General features: G+C 40.0%; 2 protein-coding genes across 4 annotated transcripts in view; one reads left to right on the top strand and one right to left on the bottom strand.

The window, feature by feature from the left end:
- Positions 1–1,084: 1,084 nt before the first annotated feature.
- On the top strand, positions 1,085–16,234 carry uevld (UEV and lactate/malate dehyrogenase domains). Of its 2 annotated transcripts, none has more exons than XM_088934731.1 (12): positions 1,085–1,242; positions 1,664–1,748; positions 2,005–2,070; positions 3,072–3,235; positions 4,141–4,276; positions 4,516–4,646; positions 5,195–5,300; positions 5,967–6,137; positions 7,970–8,143; positions 8,411–8,498; positions 9,115–9,238; positions 16,126–16,234. In XM_088934731.1, exons 1-12 carry the CDS (start codon positions 1,201–1,203, stop codon positions 16,159–16,161), a joined length of 1,323 nt encoding a protein of 440 aa, XP_088790857.1. In that variant the 5' UTR covers positions 1,085–1,200; the 3' UTR covers positions 16,162–16,234. The 2 variants fall into 2 exon arrangements, with proteins under 2 accessions (XP_088790857.1, XP_088790855.1); XM_088934729.1 differs by lacking the exon at positions 16,126–16,234 and adding an exon at positions 10,421–11,792.
- The window catches only part of LOC148819401 (uncharacterized), a 46,044-nt gene continuing 41,783 nt past the window's right edge, over positions 12,929–17,189 (bottom strand). For both annotated transcript variants that reach the window (XM_088934728.1, XM_088934727.1), the window contains one exon: positions 12,929–17,014. In XM_088934728.1, coding sequence (XP_088790854.1) covers positions 15,462–17,014 — 1,553 coding nt within the window. In that variant the 3' untranslated portion in view covers positions 12,929–15,461. The remainder of the gene's footprint in view (positions 17,015–17,189) is intronic.

Genomic DNA, 17,189 nt, shown 5'->3' with positions numbered 1-17,189 from the left:
GCAGATGTCCTGGTAAGGGTTAAAATTTACATGTGCTGTTCCTAGTCCTTTCTCATTTTGGTTAGAGTAAGAGAGCAGGAGCATTTTCCAATTCTGGAATATGCAGTATATACAGTATATGACCTGCACAGTAGAGGTCATATTGTTTTAAAAGACATGACATTATTGTCCATCCAAAAGGGAGGAAATGTGCCGTTGGCATCACTATAAAAAAACTACACAAACAAGATAAATAAAGACGCATTTAAAACTATAGTACCAGACAGGCAACAATGCATACGGTAGATCAGGTGGGTAGGCTGCAAAGGAACAGGTAGCGGGTTTATTTCGTGCTGAAAAGAGAAGAAAGAAAACAACGTTTCGGCCGTGGAGCCTTCTTCAGGTGTGAGCACTATGCAGTGTGGAATGCATATTGTATACACACATCTCGCTCTGCCCATATTTCATTATTATTACATTAATCCTGTAGTTTCATACAGGAAACAGTCACTTAGCTGTGTTAAATATCCCGACTGCACAGGGAACAAGGTATTTCTTGTATACAGTTTTGTTGTCCGTAGGCGTTTTAAGAAACGTGTTTCATTTTTAAATTATCTTTACAAGTATGTTTGTAAGTAATGAATAAAAAAAGTTGAAAGTTGAAAGTTCCAGATTGTGATGGATTTCTGACGGTGCAGAGTATAGATGGCATCCTTCCAAGAAAGTGCAGCAGACTGTTAGATTACTCCAAGAAAGTGCAGCAGACTGTTAGATTACTTCAAGTCTGGAGTCTGCACCATGATTTAATCAAACAAGAGGTTATCAGAATTTAACTTCGGCGTTTATTTTCATGGTGGAGAAACAGCAGTAGGAGTAATTTAATGTTAAAGTTTTTCCCATGTTGTGCTATATTAAACATTCCTGATACCTTGATCAAGATACAGTATAAACTGGCGAGATAATTTCTTCCTGTTATAACAGCATTACATGTTCTGCGATACTTCAACTATGCGTTGGGATTTCTGAGATGAACGTGAATTCGCGTTGTCCGTAGTGAGAACTGCCAGCCCTCTCCGGCTTTCCATAGCTGACGTTTGGGAAAACCCATTCACGGAAGTTTGTGTTAAGTTTAATAGCTTCCTAGAGAGGGTGCAGGTAGTAAACTTGCATTATTGTCGTTTATAATTTATTTAAAAACACACTTCCAGCGGATGTTAAACAATGGATTTAAGTCAAGAGTCAATAAGAAAGACATTAGGAAAGGTTTGTACTTTCACACGTTGATGTGATGTATTTTGTTTCTGTTTTAAGCACAGTAACTGAAGATGGTTAAATATATGGTTTAGCTACTGGTATAACAAGATTTGTTGTTCTTCAGTTACTGAAAATGACATGCTTGAAAAAGCACGTGTTTTCTTTTAACCCTATCCAAATGAAACATAAGAGTGATTTGTATATAGAGTTAAAATAATTTCAATTTTTAGCTCAGTTTTTTCACTTACTAAACTTAGTAAGGAGATAATGTATTTGTAAACATATTTTATATTTGCAATATCTAGGTTCTTCTTGTGTAATCGTATTTATTACATCGAATGCTTGAAAGGATAAATCTAGACTTTATTTTCCAAAGCTAAACTTCTTAAACTGGTAAATGATTTTATATATGTAACTTACTTCCCACTAGTACAAGTTCAGAGACGTTGCCATTGAAGAACTACAGAAAGTTCATCGTGTGAACCCTGGATTTAAGCCATTGGTAGACACGTACAGTGAGTGAGACAAACTTTCTTGTTCATTTTGTGTTTACTTCATCGAGACAAGTCCTAGTTTTTACGTCAAGCAACTATAGCAAATTACAGTATGACCTAAGATGGTGCTTACCATATGTTTGTTATATCTTTGATGGTATAGAATTATAGAAGGAATAAGACCGATGGTTTACATTTTCTGATTAAAGTGGGGACAGCTTGATGGAATATATTGTTTTTGTACTTATAGAGCTAAAATCCTCTTTTGAATCTTCAGCTTTTAGCGATAGTTCCCAGAAGGACCTTTTGAAGCTGGTGGGGAATATTCCAGTCAGCTATCAAGGTATGGTTGGACTTCATATATTCATATCAAGTACCAGGAAAGCATATCTGTATGTTCAATGGGAGGATTATATTACCCAGCTGAGGTCCTTGAAAAGGGTTTAATTGTACACATGAACTGGCTGATTGGTTAGCATTAGCTCACAGTGCCAGAAGGTAGAGAATTAATGTACTACTACTACTACTACTACTACTAATAATAATTGCTTACACTTATATAGTGCTTTTCTGGACACTACACTCAAAGCGCTTTCACGTAATGAGGATTCCCCTCCACCACCAATGTGCAGCCCCACCTTGATGATGCGACGGCAGCCATAGTGCGCCAGAAAGCTCACCACACATCAGCTCTCAGTGGGGAGGAGAGCAGAGTAATGAAGTTAATTCAATTACTGTGTAGCTGTAGCTCTACAGTGGTCTTAGCGTACTCTTCACTTCAGAAAGCTTGTAATATGACCTGACATTCTTTGTCATCTTCCGGAGAGTAAGCCCAAATGAAGCAGGCATGTCAGCAGGGTTTTGAGGTCTCTGTTGTTGTTGTTGTCCAGACCTACGTAAGTTATTGTAAAAACCTACTTATTCACTGGTCCATATTTAATTTCTAACTAGACTACAGTTTGAACATCATATGTCCTCTGACTAAATCTCTTTTCGTTTAGAATACTGATTATTTAGCGCAGTATTTTTTAATCCTGGTCCTAAGTGACCACTGTGATATTTGCTTGTTGAGTTACAAAAGTTCCAAACCACTTAGGCTAATCAAATTCTCAAACTCAACTGTTGGTTTTGAAATAACCTTTTGAACCATTGTTCAGTTTAATAACATAATTTGCTGTTACAAATAAGCATCAACTGTAATAGAGTGGAATATTGGGGGCTCAAGTTCAGTTGCCTTGGTAAAGAGGTAAAAACTGGTTAAACAGGAGGTGATTTGGGGCGCTTTTATATAATGTAGTCAGAGGTCTATTATGTTTTTTTTGTGCGTCATGCTCGGTTCTGCAGGTCGGTCATACAACCTTCCCATCCTGCTGTGGCTGCTGGACTCCTTCCCATTTACTCCTCCCATATGCCTCCTTCGGCCGACTCCCAGCATGATGATCCGAGTCGGGAAACACGTGGATGCCCGGGGCAGGATATACCTGCCCTACCTGCATAACTGGGACCATGTAAGCAGCCGAAACAGTGGTCTGTTCACTAAAAGTGAAATACTGTTACAATCTAAAGATAGTTTGCTGATATGCACACGGTGCACACAAGTGTTTCTAAGCTGACAAACCACTGAAGACATCTTTGGCAGTGCTGCGCTACTAATGTCAGCAACCTTTTGAACGTTTTCTTTTTAAAAATGTGGAGAGTTTGGTTTTCCTTGTACAAAGCTATGTCCTAAATGTAGAGCAGTAAGAAATACATTCTGAATATGGCCTTTGTTCCTATTATGTGGCATTTCAAAGGTAGAATAAGCATTTGTGTTTCTTCTTCCTTTGGCTTTGGAGAGCAAATGGGCTGTGGTTGATTTATCGCTCATAGTGTGGCCTCGACTCCTGCTTGCCTTCTCTCTGTATTGTTCAGTGGGTCATCAGGCAGGGTGGGATTAGTAACTCAGTCTTGTTGGTAAGTGGTGAAATAATAGGATTGTGGTTATAAAAAGATTTGAATTTGGGGACGATGGCAGTAGTTTTATTCAGAAATTTTCTAACAAAGTAATTGTATTTCTTATGTATTCCAATGTCCTCAAACAAACAGGAGTGTGTTTCATCAGCACTGTGCAGTGTTGCCTACTGTAAAAGTCACAGATAACAAAATGAGAAAAAACGTATTCCACTTTTCTTTTTTCAGCACTTTTTTGGTGTGTCAGGGCAACACAGAAGGGGCTATACACAGAATTCAAGTACACACAGCTACACACAGGAATCCTTGCCAACAAAACGTTTTTCATATACAGTGACTGAAAATGCTGATGTAGAGAAAACAGCAAGTGCACAGAAAAACAGATTTTCCCCTGACAAAATGTGTGCATTTGACATGAGGCGGGTTTGTGAAAAGTCGATTCTTTAATTTTTAATCTTTTCAGCCAGCATCTTCTGTGAATGGTCTCCTCAGTGAGATGATTGCTAAGTTTGAAGAAGAGCCTCCTCTTTGCACTAAACCATCTGCAGACGAGAAAGACCCTGCTGAGCTCCTGGCCTACGTGGAGAAAATCTCAGGGGGTGTGTGTCTTCTTGCCTTTCTTTGCTCTGACTGTAATTGTAAAGATGTTTCGTTATAAAAACTTTCAGACAAGATTTAGACCTTTTGCTTATTATGCTGATAGTTTTTTTGTCTTATGTTTTTACATTCTAATTTTGAGTGATCAGATTCTGTAGCATTTCCAGTGTTGTACTACAGGTCCTTTATACTGTACATGTGTTATACACAGAGAAACGACAAACTTGCTTTTTCATGGCAGGAATGTCCACCATGAACATCGGCCCTCCTGCCAACGTGGGAAGAGTCTATCCTGAGCGGCCACTGAACAAAGTCACTGTGGTTGGCGGTGGAGACTTAGGAGTGGCTTGCTTGATGAGTATTTTGGCCAAGGTGTTTCTTTTTTCCTTCTAGCAAGGCTGCACAAAATATCGTCTCGTCATCAAGCTTGTCATCAAGGCCGAATGCTCATTCAAATTTCTTTCGCAACGAATGAATCGTCACAAATTTAGCCTAGGTCTTCCTGAAACTACAGTTCCAAACTCCAGAACCTTTCTTTATATCAGCCTGCTTTTGTGTAGTTAAATTACTGTAGCTAGTTTTCTTAATAAGTTTACCTTTTCTCTGCAGATGCTGTTCTTTTAAAGGTCAGAATACCTAGAATTCAGTCGTGTGGCACTAAACTTAATGAGAACTGCACGTGCTAAGTTACCTACACTCATAGATAAATATTTACTTTAGGCTGGTTTAAATATGTATACATGTCTAGAGTTATTATTATATAAGTTAGAGTTGCTTGTCCTTGATCAAGTAATAAGCATGAAATAATAAACACCAAAGTGAGTCAGGAGGATGATTGAGAAGTCAAACATCAGTGACTTGCTGAAGCGGATCTCTCTGTGCCTGAGTGACTGGTGTTTCTTTCCTTGGTGATCTCACAGGGCAGTGTGGATAAGATAGTCCTCATTGACTTCTCAGAGCACTTGTCGAAAGGAGGGACCATGGATCTAGAGATTTTCAGCCTGCCCAAGGTGGAGATTGCCAGAGGTATACTTTCTTTTTCTTGACTGTGGCCTGCATTCAGTTTCTCAGTCTCTTACCACATCACTAAAAACTACAATAGGAGTGTGGTGGAAGACATTTTGTATGCATTCCTCCCCAGTTTTTCTTGCTTCAGTGCTATCGGTCTGCTATGAAAAATCACTTATTGCTTTAATATATTGTATTGGCTACCTGATTATTATTATCTACAGTGTGAACAAAGGTATTGAGAGTTCAGAGTAAGTCTCTGCAGGTTTCTGTGTTGTACTCTTTACTCCGATGGAATGCATCGACCTACTGTACGAGTCACTTTTATAATGGCATATGGTTGTACTGACATATGGCTTTGCTTGACTCAACCTGAGCCTGTATTGTGAGTTTTGCTGCATTGTAATGGATATGGACGTTTGCTGCAGTGATGCAGTTAAACACCCCCGTGAGGCAGTTTTGAACTTTGGCAGACGGCAGAGATCAGTCATTACAGATAATTTCAAAGACGATCATCTGGCAGCTCTGCTCCTCATTAAACCATTTACAGGCCCTTGTAAAGCTATGGATTACTGTAACACTACAGAAATCCACACCATACTATCCTCTAGATGTATTAAAATGTTTAAAATACTCTCTGTGAAAGTGAAATGCTGAATCCCCCCTACATTTCTCCTTTCCTAGATCTCTCAGCCTCGGCAGACTCTAAGGTTGTTGTGGTGACGTCCAACGCCTGGAGTGATGACGAGTCCTTCGTGAGTGTCGTCCAGACCAATGTGGATCTCTACCAGGGGATCATCCCGGGCCTGGCTCGCTGCAGTCCCAGCGGGGTGCTGCTCATCGCATCACAGCCAGGTACACCCTTATTCAGCACATTGACGTGGAGAGGTCAGACTAGACTAGCGCTTGCTTAATTGTAGCTGGTCAGTGGAGGTTATGTTTGAAACACATGATCAGAAAAGTTTCCAGTATCATGGGATTAAGGATGTTCTGTTTTTTTTGCATACCCAGTTCGTTTGTGCTGATGGAAATCTATATGCTGTGTTTATTCCAAAGTACTGCAGCGTAGAGCACTTTTTAGGGATTTTTTAAAGGTGTTATCTTGGACAGCTGTACGCGGCAAATACATATTATTGGGTTAGAAGATCCAAGAAACAAAGACGCTTTCATAGACTAATTGTCTTGGTCTTTGTGAACAAGGGCAGTACCCAAAGGCATCGTCCAGATCAATAAACTAAGAAAAAATGTAGCTGTTTTAAACTTTAATTCATAATTGTTTGAAAAGATCTGTGCCCTTTCATACCAGAATGACTCATTACATCATATTTAAAACTTGCATGGATGTTATCTGAAGAAAAAAAAACATCAGTCACTTAGAATGTTACTCAGTTTTACCAAATATGTGTAAAAGTGGTGGTTGAGGTTCCTACAGTTTGTGTGACATCTGACATTGAATATTGTCCAGGATTTTAAATTGCAGAGGTGGACATTATCCTTTTATACATTACCAAAAAATTCGCTCTCAGGCTCTGCTGTATGCTTCAAAAAGTAGTTAACGTTAATGTGTTTCTACATGTTTCTAAAAAATCCAAAGTAAATTCTCAGCTGCATGTTTTTTTTCTGAAAAATTCTCTCAAAATTGAGAAAATAATTCTTCTGTCTTCTAATTTTTAAAGGCATGTGAAACTCTTAAATTGATGTATATTCCAAGGCTACATGCTGTAATAGTGGCAGACAATCCTAGTAATCTATCTGTGCATAGGCTATCTTGTCACCCAACTAGCCTTCCTCTGCTAACTATTGATTTGAAAACTGCATGAAAAATCTGATGTATGATTAATTGTATTTGAGTATTTAGCTAGATAATGTGTTATGCAGGATATATTTTGCATTTACTGATTCTATGAAACTTCAGCAGCTAAGAAACACAGGTCTTAATATGGGCCATTTCACTGCAGGCTCTCCACAAGGAACAAAGAATAAAGAATACATTGTGTTTGAGAAGAGTTGACCAGTTTTCGGTTCTGTTTATTGTTAATAAAAATATTCTATTCTGGGACAGGAAATTGTCAAGCCTTGCCACTTATTGTAGCTACCAGCCGAGCACTGGTAAATGTGCCATCATTTTCCCAGTTGTCACAATATCTTAATCTGAGAGACGAATGTTTATTCTGCCTTCTACGTGTTGTTTAAAAAGCTTGATTAGAAACAGGTTACTGTACATGTAACAAAGCACAGGCTCCTTCAATTTGTATTAATCACTCAGTGCAAAATTTTCCAGTTCCACTCGTGTGTCCATATGAAACAGTCTTTTCCAGTTGGAAACCTCTGTCTTCGAATCAAACCAACAGAAAACATCTTCATACCTGCTTGCTTTGAGAATTTTCTCATTTTCCAGCACGTGTTGGTTCATTCTGTTTGACCCGAAATGAAACGGTTCTGGGGTCTGAGGTCTGGAATCATTTCAACACGTTAGTCAGTTATTCACATTATAAGAATTAACTTCTATTTTATACAGCACCTTTAAAAGTGGCTTCGCAAAGTGCTTTACAGTAAGAAAAAAAAGCACATAATGAGAGGAGATGGCAAATTGCAACTTTTTGGCACAATCACAGTGCCACCGTTTCCTGCAGTGGCTCTTCCTTCCATTGCTGGGTCTGGCCTGCGGGCCTTGTGCTTCCTTGCAGTGGACATCATGACCCATGTGGCCTGGAAGCAGAGCGGGCTGCCCCCGTCTCGCGTCATCGGCACAGGCTGCAACCTGGACTCGGAGCGCCTCAACTACATCGTCTCCACGGTCCTCTTGTCACGGGCTGCTGGATCCCAGCCCTGGGTCGTTGGAGAGCTCTCCGACAACAAAGGTACAGCGGGCGTGCATTGTACACCCCAAATAAAACAAAAAATGCTTGGGATCTCATCCAGTTGTTTTTTCTTTGGGAAAAATACTTGGTCTGTTGTTCTTCCCTGTGGCATAAAAATGACTGTTACCACAGCTGGAATAAGAAGCCAGTTTGTTTGATACTTTCTTTGTGAAATTTCTCCAGATTTCTGGGGAAGCTACTCGAGTCGAGTTTAAATCATGGCAATTTGTGACCATTGTGTTAACAGCAATTTGATATATTTTTTAGTGCCGGCCTGGAGTTCTTCAGCGCCAGCAACAGACAGCCAGCCAGAAATAACACCAGGACCCACCTCTACAAAACCACTTACAGACAGGTAATCATACAACCGGTTATATAATGCACTGTACCGTATTGTTAAACCAAACAGTAGTGAGTTATCTTTTAATTACACCAAATAAGTGAATGAAATAATGCATTCATTTTCTAATTTAATCAGAGATAAGGATGAGGTGGCTTTTCCACTGTCTTTGCTCATGCAGGTACTGTATTTCTGTTGATACTTGTAAATAGGAAAGGTCATATATGACTGTAATTGTGTTAGTACCCACTGTACCCCAATCTAGACATAAGGGATGTAAAATATCACAGGTAACACAGATAAATGATACATTGAGGTTGCATTTAAACAACAGTCTTCATTATACATCCAGAAACATTTTGTGAAATTCAGATATAAGAGCAGTGTTCCTAAAAATATAGTGTATTTTGGCTTGTATGTAAATGCTTGTTGACGGCTTAAACTGTAGTAAAAAATTACATGTACAACAGTATCTAAGTCAGTAAATAAGGACAAAAGATGACAAGTCTGATTTTATTTTGTTTTTTACAGTTACAATGACAAGTAGTTTTAGAAACATAAGTTGCTTTGTGAAAGTATGCCGTGACTGAATGTAAGGGACAGATCTGAAGATGCAGGTTTTTGTTTTCAGAGCATTCGAGATTCTCAAGGGGAGGGGTCAGCGGTCGTTGTCCGTTGGACTCTCAGTGGCTGACATTGTCCACAGCATCCTGGCTGATCAGAGGAAGATGCACTCTGTCTCTACGCTGGCACAGGTAAATCTCAGTAAAAGTCATTAGACATTTAGAAAGAGCAGAGAAGAATGGTACAGATGTTTGTTGTTTGTGGCCAACACCAATTATTGTTATTCTCTATATGTTTTTCTGTTTGTATGGTACCGATCTTGGTTTTTCCTTTGACTTAGATGTCCAAATTGTTGTTATTCTTGAAATCAGCTGTTACTCTTCTCTTGTCCCTGTTCATAATAGCACATAACAATACTTTCTGTATCAGGGAGGAGCACTGGTGACAGCTGTAAAATTGAGGCAAAAAAGATTGAAAAAAGTTAAGACAAACTCAAAGTTGCAGTTACAATATCTTAGAAAAACATCAATTTTATCAGGATCATTGTAATCAGTGTTTATCACTGTATTGGTTTCAGTTTATGGTGGTTTAACATGAATTTGATTTGTATATACAGTAAGAAAAATTGATTAGATAACTGTAGCTATGGCACATCACCCACACGTAGAACACAGGCCCGTGTTCCTGTGAGATTTTGTGGAACAAGTCGTAGGAAATCTGACACTTGACACTAAGTTCAATGTAAAGTGAACTTAGTGTTTTAGCCAGCACTGAGAGTGAGCTGAATGTGTAAGAGGCCGACAGAACTCTGGTTCTGGACCCCCACAGACAAGCACAGCTGCACCCATTTGGAAAGTGTTTGGCTGCGAGTCTGACATGACTGTACATGGTAGGATACAATAGCTACATTTAACACAGTGAGTTTAGGGAAGGTGCACATAAGCTCCCAGACCATCTGTAAAAGGTGGTGCTGAAAAGCTAGTTTGGGATTTTGTCATCCAAGTCTGGTGCCAGGACGCCAAGAGATGTATTGCAAATCACCCCCTCAAAAAGGCAACAGCTGAGGAAATGAATGTTTGAAAGGAGTAGAAACAGATCTTCCTCATGGGTCCTTCTCACTGAGTGTCCAGGGAACTCAGCCTGTTGTGAAATCAGATGAACAGGAGCATGTGTGAGTTCTGTACAGCTGTGACTCATTAGTTCACTTCAGCTCTGTCCTCGTGGTATTGATACAGAGATGCAAGTCACTCCAATCAACAAGCTTCCTTTACAGATGAGTTCTAGGAAATGACCACTCCTAGGCAGTGAAGAAATGGGTGCTCTTGACTCGAGCAGAATCCAGTGTCCTCTCTCATGCTGGGACTGTGTTGCAGGGATGGGGAGGTGTCTGCGGAGAGGTGTTCCTCAGCCTGCCCTGTGAGCTGGGCACAGGGGGAGTGGCACGGATTTTAAAACTGACTCTGGGGCAGGAGGAGGACTTGAAGTTGAGGAACAGCGCAACATCGCTAAAGAACTTCATTCAGCAGCTCCGGATATAAAGAGCGCAGGTGTACTGCATGCTTCCACACCACCTGTCGTGAAGGTGACATGACCTGATATGTCGGTGTTGAGCTTCTGGCACTTTAATCTGAATCTTTGCCTTGTGCGTGTCCATTGTAACCGAGAATAACCAAAACAGCATGTTTTAGTTTACAACACACAAGAACTTTGGTGGTACTGAAAAAGTCTCTTAGAATTTAATTTCTAATGGATGTAGACTAGAGAGTTCTTGCAGTACGGATGTGGTTACCATACTTTACTAATCAGTAGCTCAGAAAAGAAATAGGCCTCTTTGATGACCTGTACTTAAGTGTGTTGTTTAGAAGATGATCAGTGTAACCAACAGAAAAATGTCTGCTTAGGGTCATAGCTTGTTATGATTTGTTATGGCTAAGGATTAGCAGTCACTGTAAAAAAAAGAGTGACTCTTTTTGACACCAATTTTGTTATTTATCTCCTGTACTTTAAGATATAGGTACACTAAACATTTTATGCCAGTACACATTAAAAGTATATAAACACAGATTTGTATATAATTGCAAGAATAAATTCCCCCTCAAATCCAGTTGATATTCTTGAAAACTCTTGAAATCATAGGGACATGATGCCTCAAGATGTCATGAATCACAAGCTGGGATAATCTATGTAGAGTATGTGTTACATTTTACAGAGGATATTGAACATGGAAGAAATTTTTGTTGTAGATTGAAGTTTTACCAGCTGCACTGTTGTCTATTTCAGTATGCCTCTGCATACAGGGCTCTCCACATGTTGTTTTTGTAGTCTGTTTAAAAGTAGTTTTGAGTGTCAGGTGTAGCTTTTTCAAATACTGTATTGGTCAAATATTGTTTCCATCAATGTTTACTTACTAGTGCAATATACCATCATGGTTCGTTTAATTATGACAGTAGACTACATTCCTGTTCTTCAGATTATTTTGATTATGATGATTTTTTTGTGACTAAATGACCTCTGTAATGTTTAATTTTTGTTTAATACACACCATCATGCGACATGTCTTAAACTTGATTTTGTATACATAGAAGAACTAAGATTTCTTTTAGGAAGAACTTTATGGATTGCTATCAATTCAACCACACAAGTAACACAGTACCATTTTTTGTCCTTTATCTGTGCATTTTTGTGGTTTTTCAGTTTCTTTACAATAACCCTTTGCACAGCTATTAAAAATATATGCTGGAAAAAGTTTGTGACCATGTGTAGATCTTACATATGAAGGGAAGAAGTAAGCAGGGTGTAAAATAATGGGAATATCAGAAATCTCTGCTTGCTTGAATTGAGCACTGATATTTCACATTTACATGTTTGTAATCCAGACTATACCCATTTTAAAACATACAGTAAGCACTAATGTGACATCATGTAAAGATACAGGGTATATTTGAATTTGACTTCCGTCACAGCTACCTCAGCTACCTGTCCACACCCAGTAATACCCACAATATAGACATAAACTGTATTTTCTCAAGTATTCCTAACTTACAAAGTCTCACGGGTTTGCCATCCGGCTCCAGCCGTTACTAATAAGACCACACTGGAGTACAACTCTCATTCTCCCTCTTCTAACAGCCTGGAGCTTAGACACAAACTCCGATTTCTTCCTAGCTATTCTTAGAAGCCACTTAATTAGCCCAAAGACATGACTAATTCCACACAGGGCACCTCACACCAGCTCCTTTCCCTCATGTGGAATTACATTCCCTCTGAGTGCTAATTGCTCAATCACACCAGGTGTGCCTCAGTCCACAGATGTTCTCCATTAGCAGGCAGCTCTCTCACAAAGGCACCTCTCTATGTCATAAGCACTCTTTATGTTTGATATAGTATACCAATACAATGCAATTTCAAAACACGGGCATCAGAAACCACTTGTAAACTAATATAAATGCAATATATCTTCACATCAAATATTTTAATGGCTTCGATATGAGCTCTGACAATTGGCCAGCTACATGTCAGAGGGAAGTTGACTTTTAGGGGGTGTAAAATGTACATGCAAGCAGAGAATCTGTGCAGTAGATGGTTCCAGTATACCTTTTGCCAAGACCCTGTCATACAACAGACTGTCTCAAGAATTGACTGCAATCCTGCAGCAGATAGACATGATCAGAACTATGCAGGGGGGGCTGCCGCCTTGAATGTCACCAGAAAGCATTGTCCCCATTTGCACTTTGCTAGGAATATCTATGATTTTAGATAAGATTTTTTTCCTAATGTTAGTGCCACTATTGTCTGGACATCTGTGCATGTATAGTATTGTCAGACTCATTGACTCACTGTTAATTCTACCCACTCAAGAAAAACAGTCCAGCCAGACATGAGACATTTTTTTTAAATATATTTTCTGGTTCTCAAATGTTAACAGCCACACCATCTTGACAATATGTACATGTTACAGAATGCAATAAAACCAAAACCTTTTGGTTGGAGCCCTTTCAACTCCTTAAAAAAGGAATGTACAAACACTATTAAAAAAACGGACAAAAAATGGACATGAAGGAAGCTCTTTTCAGTTTTTGTTTTTGCTTATAATACAAACAAAAGTGCAAACTTTTGAAAGAAAAATAATTTCTGAAAGCCATTACTGTCCTTTCGTGACTGGAAGTAACCCCTCCCCCAAAACTGATTCCTTGAAAATCTCTAGAGCGCTTTTGTAGACTTGGTAAATAACCGTTAAAAAGCTGTTATTATTCCTGAGCTGCTGTGCAGTGTAACTGCATTTTTTTCTTCTGGGGTGAGAAGAGGGAGATGGGAGATGTGTGCTTCAGACGGACAGATACTAGGCAGTTTTCACATAAGACACCGTCCAACTGAAAACAGAACACACTGGCAATAATTTCGTGAAAGGCCACATCTGAGTTGACCATTTGTACAAAACGTTTCACACATACTATCTTGTTTAAAAAAATAATACCATCGTTTAAAGCAAACCTATGTGCAAAACAATTTTGTTCCACTAGGTGGTAATATTGAGTTATAAATATTAGAAGTAAAAGGCAACAGAATTTCTATGCGGGCTCTATTTGCAAGGCTAAAGCAATTATCTTTTTTTACATTACTCATGTACAGAACCACTTTTATAAATGATCATGAATATTGGTTTTTTTACAAATGCAAACTGTGCTACTTCTGCATCCTAACAGTACTTGGGCGAACACTCTTAAAGTCTTTTTCACTCTGCAACCGGAGGCCAAGTCTTCAAATGTGTAAAGTTTCTTTACTCTATCACGCACAAAAAGGCAATTTGCAAAAATGTTAAAATGACAAAAAAGAACATCTGGGTTTAAACAATGGTATTTGTGCATTTCCAGGTCCACCCGTAAAAGATGTTAATCGTAACTGCAATGATAAACACTGAAGTAAGGGCGTTTCACTGTCCTGCTAAAAGAGGGGACCTGTTGTGACCCACACAGCCCATCACAGATTGCTGCCCAGTGAGCTGGCCTGGAGGAGGTGGTATTTCTGTAACTTGATGTCAGAGCTTGGAATTCATCCCACACGCTTGCAAGTCCTTATAAAGCACCTAGTGGAACATGAACACTTGTTTCTAGTCTAAAGTTCCTAACAATATTTCATGTCTTGCTAATCAAATATGTATTTCTTTATCATTGTTGCGGATTCTTTTATACAAATTATATTCTCACTTTATACAAAGAAAATATCTACATTATTCCTACAAAACATCCGTTTCATTTCTATAACAAATATGAAATGAACTGGCATTTAATACTGCAAAGTTATTTGTGTTTCGATATTTAAAGAGAATTCACCTTAAAAATTGTCAATGTAACTGGAAAAAAAATGCTTCTCAATACATTAAATTAATGGAGTCTTAGTCAAAGCACACTCTCCATGTAATAGGTTTCCTGTTTAAACTTCTCAAGCCATGGCCCCTAAAAACATGAATAGTAAATGCTTTAATACGTATTTACAGGACCAATACAAAGCACAGTACCACAGTGGGAGTTTTCTAACCTATCAGCATTTGTAAGTAGTTCCAAAATGTTATGCAGCAAAATGGGTATTGGTCACTCATATTGCTCTTTGAAAATACTGGGAGCCTGCTCACCATTATTACTCAGAAGAATTGTGCCTGTTAGGCTTAGGCCAGCTTGGTGTGCTCAGAAAAAACTGAATATAGAAATAACACGCATCACAACATTGAAAAATCACGTGTAGTATTAGGATTACTGCTTCACCTCCAACTGATACAGTTGGGACAGTGTATTTCAATGACCAACTTGGATTTTTTCAAGAATTTAAAACTGTTTGAAAAAAGAAAAATACTTACAAAAAAGCACCAATTTTCCTGACATTCTTTCGTACCATAATTTAAAACTAAGAATATATTTCTAACTAGAAGGAATTTTCTGTTCTTTGTATAGTACTGCTTAGAAGAATTAGAATTTAAGATACATAGATGGCTAAATAAAATACCAAATTCTACTTTGGATGTTATAATAATAATAATAATATAATCCTTCAAATATGAATGGAATTAACTTTAAATATCTGCCCTGCACTCAACCATATTTCAAATAGAAATATCTTTAAGATCCGAGTGTACTGAACTCATTCCTTTTCAAAACTAATGCTTTTTTGAAAATGCATGGTCTTTGTATGTCTCAATTGTGAAAGATGCTTAAACTAACCACTATAAAAATTAAAATCAATGTTTTAAAAAATTGAAAAGGCATTAAGAAAGGTTCTTGCTTGAAAATAGTTAAATTAAAAGAAATTGTTTTTCACTCTCAATGAACTCCAAGAATTTACATTAATTGTTAAGATACTTGTTGAAACAAGAAACAACAAGAAAAGGATCCCCATCCAGTCCAAAGTAACCGAAATACAGATTTAAAACGTCACTGATTTTGGAACTTGGTGACCAGGAGCATGTGTCCGGTAAAAATCAGAGTCGGAATGTGTCACAGGGATGCTCGGAGGTCCTCTCTTTGCCACAGCGTGTGGAGAACGTTTTGGAGCTGTTACTGCAGAAGGTGTCGGTCTCGGGAGCACATTAGAAGAAGCGCACTGGAAGTCCTTTGCCTCTCCTTCTTCCACAATAAAGAGAGTTCCAGCTTCCCTGCAGCTCTCGGGGTTATCGGGGCGGTTATCCTGGATGGGCCTGGAGGTTCCCATTTGTTTTGCCAAACTGTGGCCCGTGCCATGATCTCCCCATCCTGGATGAGTGCCCTGGGACAGCTGAAATGGGCGTAGTCTCTCACGGAACGGCGGGGCGGGCAGATCCAGAGGTTCGCCAGCGCCCTGCCGGTTTGGATCATCCGGCCCGGGAACCGGCAGGGAAGGAGAGTCTGAGTTGGCGGAAGGAGGCAGGGCAGCTTGCATTGGAGGGAAGAAGGCCACCGGTGGGGGTGGGGGAGGAAACATCATGGGATCGTTGGACTCGGGAGGTATTGGAAGGCTTGGACTCCCCTCTGGAGGCTCAGGCGGTGGCAGCACAGAGTCCTGCAACACATGCGCATACTGATCCTCTGCTCCCCCTTCCATGTTATCGTAGTGCGATGTGTTCGACGACCTTCTGTCCCCGGAGTGACCAGGCACTCCGAGGTTGACCGGGAATCCTGCGGCGTCCACGTTGGCACATGAGGGGTCCTCACGGAGGGGAGCGAGGTCTGAAGGCTTCGGCGGGACGTCTGGGCAAGGCATCTCAGCTTGAGGTACATCTGCCTCCACGGAGGGGGTCGTACAAGAGCGTCGTCCAGGCTGCACTTCTGGGGGGTCTTTGCAAAACTGAGGCGGGGGAGGAGGAGGGGGAGGAAGCAGCAGCTGTTCTTCCAGGGTCTGCACAGGCAACTCGACGGGGTCTCCAGCCGTTTTGGGGGGTTCATACGGCGGCGGCCACTCACTGGGCTCCCCTTGTGGTTCACCGTCAGCTGCCTGGTCCTCCTTCTTCTCGTCTCCGACCGAGCCACCTGCGGCTGCCGCTGGAAGAGCTCCTTTCGTCTCCAGCAGCTGTCTGGAAACAACACCTCCGTGCGGGCCAGGGAGATCTGCTCTATTATCCGAACTTGTGTTCTTTCCCCCTGGAATTCTATCTGCAGTCTGAGGTATGGTGTTGACTGATATTTGGATTCCCGGAGGACCTCTGTCTTCTGGGGTGTGGGGCCAGCTCCTGACTGGGGATTTTATTTCATGACTGTGCACCATGACAGGACTGGGAGAGGGCAATGTCACATTTTCTCCATTAGGTGTTTTTGGGTCCCGTTCATGGAGTGGAGAAGGGCTTTTATCCGGCAGAACTGTCTCCTGCTCTCTGTTAGTTCTAAGGTCCACTGTCCCTGGTACAGTTGTGCTTTTGTCATTGGCAGCTTGGCAGGGTTTTACTGGTACAAGCAAAACTGGCAGTTCCTGGCCAAGGGGATATTTTGGAAACTCTTCAGGTTTAGCTAGAAACAAAAGACACATTGGTAAATACAGAGCACCTCAAACCTTTTTCTAATTGTAACTGCAGGTCGCATTTCTAAAATAATTTTGCAGCTATATTCTTATAGTTGTTGCATTTTCATGTTTTAAATCCATTATTTAATGTCAAATCTCCCCCTGAGATAATGCTTCTGCATA

This window comes from Atractosteus spatula, chromosome 16 (genome assembly GCF_055471065.1).
Source record: "Atractosteus spatula isolate fAtrSpa1 chromosome 16, fAtrSpa1.hap1, whole genome shotgun sequence".
Taxonomy (NCBI): Eukaryota; Metazoa; Chordata; class Actinopteri; order Semionotiformes; family Lepisosteidae; genus Atractosteus; species Atractosteus spatula.
This window is presented reverse-complemented; position numbering and strand designations above follow the sequence as displayed.

Bases quoted from the DNA above. Each gene is read 5' to 3' on its own strand.
- uevld (XM_088934729.1), top strand. From the start codon at position 1,201: ATGGATTTAAGTCAAGAGTCAATAAGAAAGACATTAGGAAAG. The intron at 4,277-4,515 runs GTGTGTGTCTTC...TTTTCATGGCAG, and splicing joins CGTGGAGAAAATCTCAGGGG to GAATGTCCACCATGAACATC. The intron at 4,647-5,194 runs GTGTTTCTTTTT...GTGATCTCACAG, and splicing joins TGATGAGTATTTTGGCCAAG to GGCAGTGTGGATAAGATAGT.